Raw genomic sequence first — 13,168 nt, forward strand, 5'->3', positions numbered from 1 at the left:
GATCTGAGTGACTAGGATCTCATCCTGCTCATGATTTCAACTGCCCTCTACACCTTAATACCGTCTCAATTTCTGTATTTGGCCTTGATGTCTCTCCTGAGCTCCAGACTGTGTGTCCAACTGTCTCCTGACGTCCCACAAACACGCCCAAAACTGACCTCATTATTCCTACCGCCCCCACTTCCAGTTCCCAAGCTCAGAGATGGAATCTCCTGGAACATCCAGTACTTTCGTCAAAGAAACCACCAAGGTCGTAAGTTCAGGCTCCGCCTCCTCTCAGGGCCTCACCAAGGTCACCCGCATCTTCCCTCCCCCAGCTCCTTGGGGGCGGTGTCCTCGAACCCCTCAGCGGCCCAGGACGGCGCTCTAGGCTGCGGCGGGCCCTTCAAACAGCCTTCCCAACTCGCTGGTTTCCGGTACCTGGCTCCTCTAGCCTCCGTCAGGCCCCCGAGACTCTACTCCACTAAAGTCCCTTTGCTATGGTTGACAGCTCCCCTTTGTCCCGACTTTCCTCCGGGAGGATGTTCTGGTAGGACCCAACCCCTTCTTATGGCTGCTCCTGCCGATCCTGGTAGGCGCAACTGGAGAAGTCACTGAGCCCTCCGAGACTCACATACTCTCCGCTCTGGAAGGGCTGCACGGAGTGGGAGGATGGCGGAAGTGAGTGTGAAGGTGCCCTTCCTTCTCCCCGCTCTTCTCTATGGTCGCTTCCTACGGTGACGGGAAAAAAGGGGGTCCCGGCGCCTGCGCAGAACCGGGCTGGGAGCTAGTCGCGGAGGGGGGTGGGGCAGGAGCGGGAGCTGCCGCCGCCGCCGGAGCTAACCGCGGGGACCGAGATGCAGGTGGGACCGGAACCGGAACCCCCCTCTTCAAGTCCCTCTTCCCTCTCCGCGACCCGGCCCCGACGCTTGCGAGGAGCCCTGGGTGGGGGCGGGCGTGGGGGGGTCTAGAGGCAGGAGGGGCGCCCGGCCCCGGAGAGTGCAGCAGACAGGGCTGCTTCCTTGGGGGCTGCGGCCCCGGGGAATGGGCGGGTAGAGGGTGTCCGGGGAGGAGGGTCGGGTCGAAGTGGATTGACCACCGGGTCCGGAGGGTCCGAGCCAGGAGCGGAGCCTGCACCCTCCACCACCCGCCCTTCGGGAAATATCAGAACTGAGCCAAGAGGCAGGTGCAGTGGGAAAATGTATCTGAGTCCCGCTTGACGAAAGAGAAACTGACTCACCAGCTTAGGGCCCGCAGGGTCAGCGGGCCTGAAGGGGGGCTTGGTCTGCCTGTGGTGCAGAGGGTTGGGTGGGCCGGTGTGAGCTGAGGTGGCCTCTGCCTGGAGATTGGGCTCTCTGCTGTGTCTACACCTCTTGGCTCGGTTCCCCCGTGCTCCATGACTCTTTAATCTCCTGGCGTCTTCTCGTTGGTTTGGAATTGCCCCTATGGTTGGAGCCATCTCAGTGTGTAGGGTCCAAGCCAAAGAGAAAGGGGAGGGGGCGCTGACCTGGGTCTGAACAGGAGTCTGGGGTTTGGGGAGATTTGCCTGAACTGCCTTCACCCCCTTCTTGGTGCCAGTCATCTTCAAGTATAACATGGGGGAGGAACACTAACAGAAGAGCCATGGGTTTGTAAATTCCCTGCCCAGCTTTGCCACTTGCTAGTTGTAAGACCTTGGGAAGGCTCTTCCTTTTGCTGATTTCTCTTTGAGAAAATCAGAACCCCATAAAAATAGTAATAACGACTGTCATTTGTTGTGTGCTTACTTTGTGTCAAGCCGGGACACGTCCTGTTTAATTCTCCCAACAGTTCTAGGGCTTAGGGATCATTAGTCCTGTTTTATAAATACGAAAACCAAAGCTCAGAGAGGACGTGTAATTTGTTCAAGATCACCCAGCTAATAAGTGGCAGTGATGGAATTTCATCCTAAGTCTAACTCCAGAGCCTATGGCCTTAACTACCAAGCTAACCAGCCTTTAGGGCACACTCCTCTGTGAGAGAAGAGGAAGGTGAGAAACCCAGGGCCCCAGCTCCCTGTTTTGTTTTACTTTGTGGCCAGCAAAGACTCGCCCAGACCCAGCCCACACTGCTGCTGCCTCTGGGCCCCAGGCTGGAGGGCCACCCAAGAAGTGGGCTCTGGCCCTTCCAAGCCTTCCAAATACAGTGCTTGGTTACTGGGCCCTGGGGTTGGCTTTCATCGGTCTGTCCTTAATGAGCAACCTCCGTCCTCAGTGATGGACCGTGGGAGGCAGGGTCTCTTAAGCTCTGCAGGCCTGGCTCCCTTGCAAGCTGGGGCAGTGAGGGGCAGTGGCTTGAGACTGGCACAGTCAGTGCCTGGGGACGAGGACTATGCAGTGGGAAAAACAGGAGACTTGGAGTTCTGAAACTTTCTGAGCTCCGGGTTCCTCTTTTGTTACAGAGGTTGTTAAAACCTCTCGCAGGGAAAGGTAAGAATGGCAACTGGGAAGCAGGTGATAAATATCAAAGGATCATTTTAGAGAAGGGAGGGAACGTGGAACAGATTCCTGTTTAGAGGAAGGCGCTGTCCAGCGGTCCATCACACCTGGAGCTGAAGCCAGGGAATGTGGATCGGGGAGACAGCAGGGGGAGGGGTGCAGGCTAGACATTGGAGTAGGGGGGCGGTTGATTGGCTGGGGCTTGTGGGGCGCAAGGACCTGGGGAAGGGCAGGGAGGCAGTGTGGTGTGTGTTCCAGTTGCACTCTAAGAAGTCTAGACCAGAGGAGGGGGTCTGGCCCCGTCCCACCTCAGCAGTGACTCCATATATGTGCCTCTTCCTTCTGCAGCTGCTGCCGCTCACCCCGTGTCTTCTGGCCGCTTCTCTCTTTGCCGCCCCTCCCCACAGGCTCCCCCTCTCCACCTCCTGGGGGCCATCATGAATGGTGCCCCTTCCCCGGAGGATGGGGCCTCGCCCTCCCCTCCCCCGTTGCCCCCGCCGCCTCCCCCAAGTTGGCGGGAGTTCTGCGAGTCCCACGCCCGGGCGGCCGCCCTGGATTTTGCCCGCCGTTTTCGCCTCTACCTGGCCTCTCACCCCCAGTACGCGGGGCCAGGGGCCGAGGCCGCCTTCTCCCGCCGTTTTGCCGAGCTCTTCCTGCAGCACTTTGAAGCGGAGGTGGCCCGGGCCTCCGGCTCCCTGTCGCCACCCCTCCTGGCTCCTCTGAGTCCTGGTGTGGAGGTCCCGCCACACGACCTGTCCCTTGAGAGCTGCAGGGCGGGCGGGCCCCTGGCTGTGCTGGGCCCTTCTCGCTCATCTGAGGACCTGGCCGGCCCCCTCCCTTCCTCGGTCTCTTCCTCTTCTACAACCTCCTCGAAGCCGAAGCTCAAGAAGCGCTTCTCTCTCCGCTCAGTGGGTCGCTCGGTCCGCGGTTCGGTCCGCGGCATCCTGCAGTGGCGGGGGACCGTTGACCCGCCCTCTCCAGCGGGGCCCCTGGAGACGGCTTCGGGACCCCCGGCGTTAGGTGGGAACAGCAACTCCAACTCCTCTGGCGGGGCTGGGACTGTCAGCAGGGGACTGGTCAGCGACGGGACGTCCCCCGGGGACAGATGGACTCACCGTTTTGAGAGGCTGAGACTCAGTCGGGGAGGGGGGGCCTTGAAGGATGGTGCAGGCGTGGTGCAGCGGGAAGAGCTGCTGAGTTTCATGGGGGCTGAAGAGGCTGCCCCTGATCCCGCCGGAGTGGGCCGGGGAGGAGGGGCAGCGGGGCCTACCTCAGGGGGAGGGGGACAGCCTCAGTGGCAGAAGTGTCGCTTGCTGCTTCGAAGTGAAGGAGAAGGAGGAGGAAGTCGGCTGGAGTTCTTCGTGCCCCCCAAGGTGAGGCCCAGCAGAGGTGGAGTGGCTGGGAGCAAGGGGTTGAGCAACCAGGGTGGTGCCTTGGCCCGTATACCGAGCTATGCTCATTTGTTTTGTTGTTTTTTAAATAATTTGTATTTATTTATTTGGCTGTGCTGGGTCTTCGTTGCTGCGTGGACTTTTCTCTAGATGCAGCAAATGGGGGCTACTTTCGTGGTTTGCAGGCTTCTCACCGCGGTGGCTTTTCTCGTTGAGGAGCACGTGGCTCTCGAGCGCTCCGGCTTCCATAGTGTCGGCTCGCGGGCTCTATAGAGCACAGACTCAGTAGCTGTGGCGCACAGACTTAGTTGTCCCGCAGCATGTGGGGTCTTCCTGGACTAGGGATCAAACCTGTGTCTTCTGCACTGGCAGGCAGATTCTTTACCACTGAGCCACCCGGGAGGGCCTGGGTTTTTTAAAGCTAGCTCCTGACTCTGGATTAGTCGCTGTGGGCACGACAGAGAAAGCAGTGTTACTTGTCTAACTCCCTTTGGGTGTGGAAGGAAGGCTGAATCTCTCTGCAGGGAGGGGTACGATTGTCTCTCCGCACCAACAGTCTGGGTCTTGTTCTCTCTCGTGACCTAGGCATCTCGGCCTCGACTGAGCATTCCCTGCTCCACCATCACCGACGTGCGGACAACCACAGCCCTGGAGATGCCTGACCGGGAGAACACCTTTGTGGTTAAGGTAGGAGGCCTGGGCTCCCTGCCCTCTTGGAGCACTCACGTTAGAGAGAAAGCTCTTTTCGGAGATTGAAGCAAGGGATACACATGCAAGGAAGGGCACAGATGCCAGGTGCCTTGAGAATGTGTCCCCAGGGCGGCGGCTTTTCTGGGAGGGGGGTGAGCAGGAGGATGTCCTTGCTCCTGTTAGGGTTGCATTAGGGCCTTGAGACCTGGAAGTGGCCTGTGGGCCTCCTCTCGTCCCCATAGGTGGAAGGCCCCTCGGAGTACATCCTGGAGACAGCTGATGCGCTACATGTGAAGGCCTGGGTGTCTGACATCCAAGAATGCCTGAGCCCGGGGTGAGGAGCCCGACTTCTGTCACTGAGGGGCCCAGGGGTGGGGGTGGGGAGCAGCTGTCCGCCTCTCCGAGGTGACTTGTCCTCCCAGCACCGTTTTCCCTGTCTCTGCAGACCCTACCCTGCTACCAGTCCCCGCCCCATGACCCTCCCCCTGGCCCCTGGGACCTCCTTCCTGACAAGGGAGAACACAGACAGCCTGGAGCCGCCCTGCCTGAACCACTTGGAGAGTCTGCCCAGCCAGGGCCTGCTGCTGGGACCCAGTGAGAGCAGCGACCGCCTTTCGCAGGGTAAGGGTGGGGCCTCAGAGAGCCGAGGACCCTGGGACCTGCCATGCAAGCCCCCCAGCTGGGAGGCCCGGGCCCTGGCCCTCTCTCCAGGCTCCGCTGTGCACCTCAGCTGCCACCCACCAAACATTTGACTTTTGTCCCTGAACAGGCCCAGCCACGGTTTACCAGTTGGAACCATCATCATCACTGCCCCGACCCAAGCCCCAGTCCAGCCCTTCTCCAGCATTCTATCCCCGCCCCTTCACCTTCTCCATAAGCCTTGTGCTGGCCACCACTCTGGCCGGAGATAATGGTTCTCTTCTCAAGCTCGCAGAACACTGTGTACATCTTTGTTGTGTTCTTACTCTGACCTCCACGCATATGTTGATGGTACTAGGATTTCTTTTGAGTCCCAACTTCTAAACACACGTACGCTGCCCGCACACATAAACACAAAAAGACGTGTCTACCTGGCCCCAGCTCACCTTTCTAGACTCCACTACACTCTTCTGATTCCCCATTCCGAGCTCCAGTTTCACTGTGCCTTGCACACAGCCTGAGTAAAGAAATGTATTAAAGAATTTAGGGACCAGAATGGGCTTTACCAGGTCTTCAGTTCTGATCGCCTCATTTCTCAGGCAGCTAAGAGCAGAGAGGAGAAATGGCTTTTCTGAGGTCATCCGAGGATCACTGACAAAGACAAAGGCTATGCCAGCTTGTTCCTGAGCCGCAGCGCCCTGCACCCCGCATATTCCTGTTCTCTGAGCACTAATATGTAGGACGCGCCTGTAGGCTCCTGCCTGCTGCTCAGCAGACACTCAGGAACTCCTAGTACATCCTCGACCCTGTGCTAGGCTCTGGGCGGGATGAGGAGCTCAGATCTGAGTTGACATCCCTCCTAAAAAGCAGGGCTTCGACCTGGTGAGCCTGAACAGCACCAGCAGGAGGCCTTGGGAACTCGGGAGGAAGAGAATCAGGGAAGGTGGGCTAGATGAGGAATTCTGCACAGAGGAGGAGAAAAGAACATGGCTTGGAGAAAGGAGATGGTGCAAGCCGAGACCTGAGATGGGGAGAGCCCTGGACATCTGAAAAAGTTAGGTGGGGTAATTGGGCTAAATCAGAGGACACAGGAATATAGGATAACATGAAGATCAGGTTGGTTAGGTTGACAGAATTCACAGGAGAATCTTTGATGCCACTGAGAGTTGAGGGCTTTGTCCTGTAGACAAAGTACCTATTTTTAATGTGAAAATACTTGAGGGGTTCTACCCCCCAATTCTGCAACTATAGAGTTGCTGTAATTTCAACTGTTGATTCAGAAGAGATGTGGGCACATTTGGATTCTAAGACCTTGTTGGAATCATTGCAGCCCTTTCAGCAGTGTGTGAAGCATAAGTTAGGAGCCACCGATGAGAACCATCAGGCTCAGTGCCTGAAGAAGGAGCCAGCATTTCAGCCGGCTGATGCCAGTGCCCACAGGGTAGCCTGGCCGCTGGGGAAGTGGGTCCGGCAGACCAGTCCTCCCAAAAAGAAGCTTCAAGTTCTCAGTTTTGCTCTCCCCTTTTTCTTCCAGGGGCCTACGGAGGCCTGTCAGACCGCCCCTCAGCATCCATCTCCCCCAGTTCTGCCTCCATCGCCGCCTCCCATTTTGACTCAATGGAACTGCTTCCCCCAGAGTTGCCCCCCCGGATCCCTATTGAAGAGGGTCCCCCAGCAGGGACCGTTCATCCCCTCGCAGCCCCTTACCCACCCCTGGACACTCCGGAAACAGCCACAGGTACCAGAGGTGTGAGTGTGTGTCTGCTTCCAGGCCTGGTGCCCAGCTGCCTGAAACTCTTGTCTTGGGATCCTCAGGGGTCCGACCTGGGGGGCTTGGGAGTGACCCGTGAGGGAGGAGCAAGGCTTCTCTTTGGGTCGGGATGGCTTCCCTGACACCCGGTCTCCTTCCCTCTTTCCTGAAGGGTCCTTACTGTTCCAAGGCGAGCCAGAGGGAGGCGAGGGGGACCAGCCCCTCTCAGGGTATCCTTGGTTCCATGGGATGCTTTCTCGACTCAAGGCCGCCCAGCTAGTGCTGGCTGGAGGCACTGGCTCCCATGGGGTTTTCCTGGTACGTCAGAGTGAGACGAGGCGGGGTGAATATGTCCTCACTTTCAACTTCCAGGGCAAGGCCAAGGTGAGTGCCTGAGGAGGAGGCTCCATTGCAGGCAGCGGGCCTGCGGGTCTAGTCGGGGAATGCTGCCATCGGGGGAGGAGGGTTCTATGACTGGTAGGGCTCAGGCTCCCGTTTTATCCCGCTCGTCCCACCCTCAGCACCTGCGTCTCTCGCTGAATGAGGAAGGTCAGTGCCGGGTCCAGCACCTGTGGTTCCAGTCCATCTTTGATATGCTCGAGCATTTCCGGATGCACCCCATCCCCCTGGAGTCTGGAGGCTCCAGTGACGTTGTCCTTGTCAGCTATGTCGTGTCCTCCCAGCGACAGCAGGGTGAGCAGAGCAGGTCTGCAGGGGAGGAGGTGCCCGTGCACCCAAGAAGTGAGGAGGTGTGTGTGCCAGCGAGACGGGGTGGGGGGCCCGAGGAGGAGAGCGGGGGCAGAGGAGATGCCTGTGTGTTGGGTCTCTCGGGGGAAAGGAGCCCATGGGGACGTAGGAAGGCAGCAGGCTCCATGCTGGAGCTGGGAGGAAGTGGAGACCTGGGTTTCGCGCATTCCCATTCCATCGGCCCGTCTGTTCCATCGTCTGTCTGTCTCCTAGACGCGTCCTCCCTGGCCTTGTCTCTGCCCTCCATCACAGCCTTGCCTTGGGCCTGCCCTTCTTGGGGGTGCTCGGTCTGATCCCCCTCCCTCCTCCCTTGATGTCTGATGTCCCTGTCTGATCTCTCCCTTTTCCCCACCCCCAATGTCCCATCTGTCCCCACGTTGCCCCTCCCCTACCCCCCCAGGCCGGGAGCAGGCCGGGAGCCATGCAGGGGTGTGCGAGGGAGATCGATGCTACCCCGATGCCTCCTCCACCCTCATGCCCTTCGGAGCGAGTGACTGTGTGTAAGTGTGGTCCTCTCACCGCCGCCCATGATCCATCTTCCATGGATGGGGGGATTGCTCAGGAGACGGGATCTGGGGGAGATAGCACATGGCTCCGGGGAGGGGATGAGCGAAGGGGAGGCTGCTCCAAGACCTTGCCTCCCTCCACCATCAGTCTGTCTTCTTACCGTTCCTATCCAGAACCGAGCACCTCCCATGACCCACCCCAGCCCCCTGAACCCCCTTCATGGACAGATCCCCCACATCCTGGGGCAGAAGAGGCGTCGGGGGCGCCAGAAGTGGCGGCAGCAGCAGCCGCAGCAGCCAAAGAGAGGCAAGAGAAAGAGAAAGCGGGCAGTGGAGGGATCCAGGAAGAGCTGGTCCCCGTGGTTGAGCTGGTCCCCGTGGTTGAATTGGAAGAGGCCGTAGCCCCAGGCACGGAGGCCCAGGGAGGCGCTGGATCTGCTGGGGCCCCGGGGGTGACCCTGATGGTGCAGCTCCAGCAGTTACCACTAGGGGGCGACGGAGAAGAAGGGGGCCATCCCAGAGCCATAAATAACCAGTACTCCTTTGTGTGAGACACCCTACCCCACCTTCTCTCTTCTTGCTCCCCAGCCCACAGTTGGTGAGATTGGGGCTGGGCCGAGACACAGAGGAGCGGTGGGAATCCCCTCCCCACATGCTTCCTGACCCTTGACGGCCAAGGGCATGTATGTTGGTACAAAAAGTTTCAAAAGCCCTAACTCCCCAGTTCATACACTACAGGTGCCCCATCCCCTGGGCAGGGGATTCAGGCTCCATTACCTCCCTACGGGGCTCTTATGGCCAGCCCCACCCCTGGGGGCCATTTCCCCATTAACCACCCCTCAGCCCAAGGAAGGGTGAGGGGGAAGGGCTGTCAGTTATATTAAGGTGGTTGTTCTTGTTGTTTTAAACAAAATGGAGAAGCATAACTAAATAAAAGGGTTTATCTCAGTTCCATTGTGATGGCTGTGGCCAGTGTTTGCAGTGGGGGGCTGGGACAGGCGGGTCAGGAAGGTAGCCCACTCTGTTGCCAACTTCAGAGCTGAGAGGCCAGAGGTCTGGGTCAGCTTGAATCCCTGTTGCTCCCAGACCTGAGCTTTTGGCCCATTGCTCCCCGGGGGGCTGTCCTGTTTCTTGAGGGTTAAGTGCGGAGCCAAATCATGCTTCTCGGGGTCTCCAGCCAAGTTAACTTGATGGGACAGGACCGTGTACAGCAGGATCGATGATCTCCAATCAGTTCAGACCTTCCTACTCTGAATTCTTCAGTTAAGGCTTCTTACCCTGGGGAGAAAGCAGGCCAGGAGAGATTGTGAGGGGCTGGGCTAGGGGCACGGTGGCTGTGTTGGGAGAGATTGAATGTGGCCACCACAGCCTAGCTGCAGAGAGCCCCAGGGGCAGGCTGACTCACCTCTCTTCTCAGAGCCAAGCTGGAAAGCTGAAGGCTGGATGATAAAGAGCGCTGGCTTCACTCTGGCCTTTGCTTCTCATTTGTGGTGTGTCCTGGGCAAAGTGTAACCTCTTTAGGCCTCAGTAGCCTCATCGGTAAAATGGGAAGGTTCATCTAGGTTGAAGCCACTGACATGATTTACTTGGCCTGAATGATGTTTCCGTTGGAATTTCACATACAAGTTCAGATCACTGGTTCCTCCCCAAAGTCAGAAGATCCAGCCTCACGTGGTACCCGCCTTCCACATCTGCTCCATGCCCACCAGCCCACTTTACTCCCAGGAGGCGCCTAGCTGGGCCTGTGAGTGTTTGAATTTGTGACATCTCCCTCTCCTCCCTGTACCCTTCCCCCCATAGCACCCAGGCTCTGCTCTCTGGACTGAATTGCGGCTGTGCTCTCCTCCAACTGAGGGCACCCCTGGGCTTCCCAGCTCTGCAGGTGCCAACAAGGAGGAGCTGGGTTCTGAAGAATCCCACCTGTTCTGTTGGCCCTCTCCCTCCCCCACCTCCATCTGGCTGGGCCCCTTCCCATTCTGCCTCCCACTTCCCCTCCCGGGCAGTGTGGAGGCTCCACGCTCACGCCCCTCAGCCTCTGCCCCCACCTCCAGGAGGCCCTACCCATGCTCATGACCTTGCTATTCTGGGCCTTGCGTCCTGTTGGGAGATGGACAGGAGACAGCTGGGCTCACGGGCCACCCAGCCTGGGGGCTCGCTGGGGGAAGCTCTCCTGGTTTGGTCTCATCCCTGGGGCTCCCCCAAACCTGGGCCTCAGGAGCCTGGGGATAGAATTGGCCTTGTAGAGGGAGGGGGATGGATTGGGGATCTGGATGCTGTGTTCTCAGAGAGGTGGCGAGAGAAGGCTGTGGCGCCCCAGGGTAAGCAGGAGCTCATCGTCTCCTAATCTAGCAGCAACTGGTGCTGCGAGGCTCCCCCTCCCCGCCCCCAACCCTGCCACCCTTCAGGGCCTCGCCTTCTGAAGGTGGGTGGGCGAAGAGTACCAGGACCCCCTCATTCCCCCTCCCCCACCCCCCCAAGATGTGTATGTCTTGGCTGGAGGAGCCTAAGAGACTTTCTCTCTAAGCTTGTCTACGGATGTTTCGGCCGAAGTTCCGAACTGATGGGGAATGGCCAGGCTGTGCTTCAGTGGTCCCTCAGAAGTCCACCATTCCCATTCTCAGCTCCAGCCCTCAGGATGGGATGAACACCTTCCAACTCTGGGCCTGGAGACCCTGGCATAGTGGTGTGTGTGTGTGTGCGGGGGGTGCTCCAAAAGAGCACGCGCCTCCATCCCCGTTCACACCCAGCCTCCCTGACGGTGATCCTTTTGCAGCTCTTGGCTGGTGGCTTTCCCTTCCTGGCTGCCATTTCCTCTCTGGGAAGTTGGGGGAGGCAGAAATGAATCACCTTAAAGGGCCTCGTTGGCAGCGGTGCCCTGCAAAGCCTGCGTCCTTCCTCAGCCTCATGGTCTGAGGCCCTTGAAGCCACGATCTGTCCAGTCTTCTCCCCCTTCTCCTTGTTTGGGCATTCCTGTTCCTTTAAGACAGTGCCCCTGTCACTCCTCCAGGTGGTGGCGGGGACAGGCCAGCCAGCACCGAAAGGCTTGATATTGGCCTAAGAAGGTGGGTGCTTGCCCAGGTGGGGGTGCCTGGTGATGTGACCCCCAACACGCATACCCCCTTGTATGAGCCCCCCAAACTCCCCCAGGTCACCACAGGATTCTGCTTCAGGGAGGGTTATTGGACTTATGAAATGGGGGAGGCAGGGAGCACCGTGTCCTTAAGTCACCCGAGAGGCCACCCTCCCCCCAAGTGCAGGCAGAAGAAAGGATGAGCTGGTGGGGGCGGCTAGATCCTGCAGTGCCATCCACCCCTGCTGGCCTACCCACCCCCAAAAGTGGGGCTCCCCTTTCCTTTGCCCCACTGTCTGCTTGGGAACTTGGGCGCCAGACAGGAAGCAACCGTGAGAACCCTTGCAGCGGTCCATGTGCCTCACTGTGCACTTAGGAAACTGAGCCCCAGACAGAAGGACTTGAGGCCAGGGCTGCTTCCACGAGGCTGCTGCTTCACCTCACTGACCTCGCACCGTTCTCTCACGGAACCTTCCTCGTCTCTGCCCCCGTTTCCTCCCCTGCCCACGCCCCACGCCACCCTCTGTCTGCTCCTCCCGCCGCTACCCTAGTAGTGACCAACAGACGCCCCTATCCCAGAGCAGGGGTGGGGGTGGGGGGTTCGGAGCAGCTGCTTCTCTGAGGAAGCTGACACCGAGGCCAGCCGCTCAGCAACAGCTTGTGGCTTTGCACCCAGCTCTGGGCCCCCACCCACCTGGCTGCCGCCTGCCAGCTCCCTGCTGTCCGCTTTCCCCACTGCTCCTCAGACTTCCCTCTGACCCTGGAAGCCTGGTCTCTAGTCCCCCAGCTCTGTCTGTCCTTATTTCCCCTAGACCTGTTCCCATCAATCTGCCTGCGTCCATTCTCTGCGTCTGGAGCCTCTGCTTCCCCAGCCCCTGCCTTTGATGCCCCTTCCCTCGTGCCTCTGCCCACGGGGTATGCCCAGCGCCTGAGCACACAGTTCCATCTTCACTCCCCTTGAGCGCAGCTCCTTCAGGGCCAGGGTGGAGTGCAGACCACATGCCATCCAGGGTCTGCCATGTAAACCCTGTGGATTGAAGAGAGCACAGCGTGGGACGAGGTGACCCTCATTCCGTGACTTGGGGTGACCCCTGCCCCCATTCTGAAACTTTGATCCCTCTCTGTCTGCCATCAGCACATTCTGTAGGCTCTTGGGTTTCCGGGCTGCCTGGGTATCCCATTTTCTTGGGGGGGGGATTCCCTCTCAAGGATGGGGGGGCCCTGAAGGCTCTGTTCCCAGAGGTTGAGTTAGAGCCATGGGGGGGGGGGCGGTTTAGGGGAGAGACAAGCAGTCCTGGCTCTGCTCACCAGGGCCTGGACACTAAATCCCTTGTTGATGGCTGCAGCAACCCCTCCCTAGGGTAGGGTTACCATCTTCTGCCCTGTCCCCTTGACCCCCTCCCCTCCCTGCTTCCCCTTGTCCCTCTAGAGCCACTTCCTCTTGCCCCCAAAGGATGTTCTCCCCCTTTTCAGCCCCCTGAGGGCTGGGTATCTCTGCTGCCATTTCAACAAACTCAGTAAGGAAGGATGAGACTGCAGCAGTAGTAGGTTCAGGGTGGATGAGATGGGAAGGGGGTTCGAGGAAAGGGAATAGAGAGAAGGGGGCTGAAGGGAAAACTGGAAGGGGTGACTCTGGAATAAGAAATTCAGTGCAGCTCAAGAAGTTGGGGCAATTGGGGAAGGGCTCAGCAGCAGAAGACAGAAATTGAGGTCTCTCCCTGCCCCCCTTCCCTAGAGCTGGGGCCACCTTAGCTTCCCTCATGAGTGACATCTCAGGCTGCAGCCCCACTGTTCCCCCTCGTCAGCAGAAATATCTCTCTCTTCTGACCCCTCCTGCTAGAGTCCCTGCCAGCCAATCCCTGGTCTGAGGGAGGGGGGAGCCTGGCCCCCCCCACTCCCTCATAAGGACCAGCTGGGGGCTGGGGGGGTGGCTGGCTGCT

The 13,168-nt window shown here is 59.0% G+C and overlaps 1 protein-coding gene across 4 annotated transcripts; it reads left to right on the top strand.

The window, feature by feature from the left end:
- Window positions 1-518: 518 nt before the first annotated feature.
- SH2B1 (SH2B adaptor protein 1) lies at window positions 519-8,499 on the top strand. 4 transcript variants are annotated; one of them, XM_070363210.1, is made up of 10 exons: window positions 519-660; window positions 2,784-3,808; window positions 4,412-4,513; window positions 4,759-4,850; window positions 4,962-5,137; window positions 6,690-6,893; window positions 7,078-7,289; window positions 7,427-7,654; window positions 8,053-8,152; window positions 8,333-8,472. In XM_070363210.1, coding segments are annotated over exons 2-10 (2,052 nt in total). In that variant the 5' UTR covers window positions 519-660; window positions 2,784-2,872; the 3' UTR covers window positions 8,335-8,472. The 4 variants fall into 4 exon arrangements, with proteins under 4 accessions (XP_070219311.1, XP_070219309.1, XP_070219308.1 ...); XM_070363208.1 differs by lacking the exon at window positions 519-660 and adding an exon at window positions 721-842 and having other exon boundaries at window positions 7,427-7,598; window positions 8,333-8,499; XM_070363207.1 differs by lacking the exon at window positions 519-660 and adding an exon at window positions 721-842.
- The last annotated feature ends 4,669 nt before the right edge of the window (window positions 8,500-13,168 follow it).

This window comes from Bos mutus, chromosome 25 (genome assembly GCF_027580195.1).
Source record: "Bos mutus isolate GX-2022 chromosome 25, NWIPB_WYAK_1.1, whole genome shotgun sequence".
In the NCBI taxonomy this organism is placed as follows: domain Eukaryota; kingdom Metazoa; phylum Chordata; class Mammalia; order Artiodactyla; family Bovidae; genus Bos; species Bos mutus.

What these genes read in the sequence shown, in the direction of transcription:
- SH2B1 (XM_070363210.1), top strand. Translation starts at nt 2,873, where the DNA reads ATGAATGGTGCCCCTTCCCCGGAGGATGGGGCCTCGCCCTCCCCTCCC. An exon ending in CAAGAATGCCTGAGCCCGGG is followed by an intron (nt 4,851 to 4,961) that starts GTGAGGAGCCCG and finishes CTGTCTCTGCAG; the next exon opens with ACCCTACCCTGCTACCAGTC. An exon ending in CAGCGACCGCCTTTCGCAGG is followed by an intron (nt 5,138 to 6,689) that starts GTAAGGGTGGGG and finishes TTTTTCTTCCAG; the next exon opens with GGGCCTACGGAGGCCTGTCA.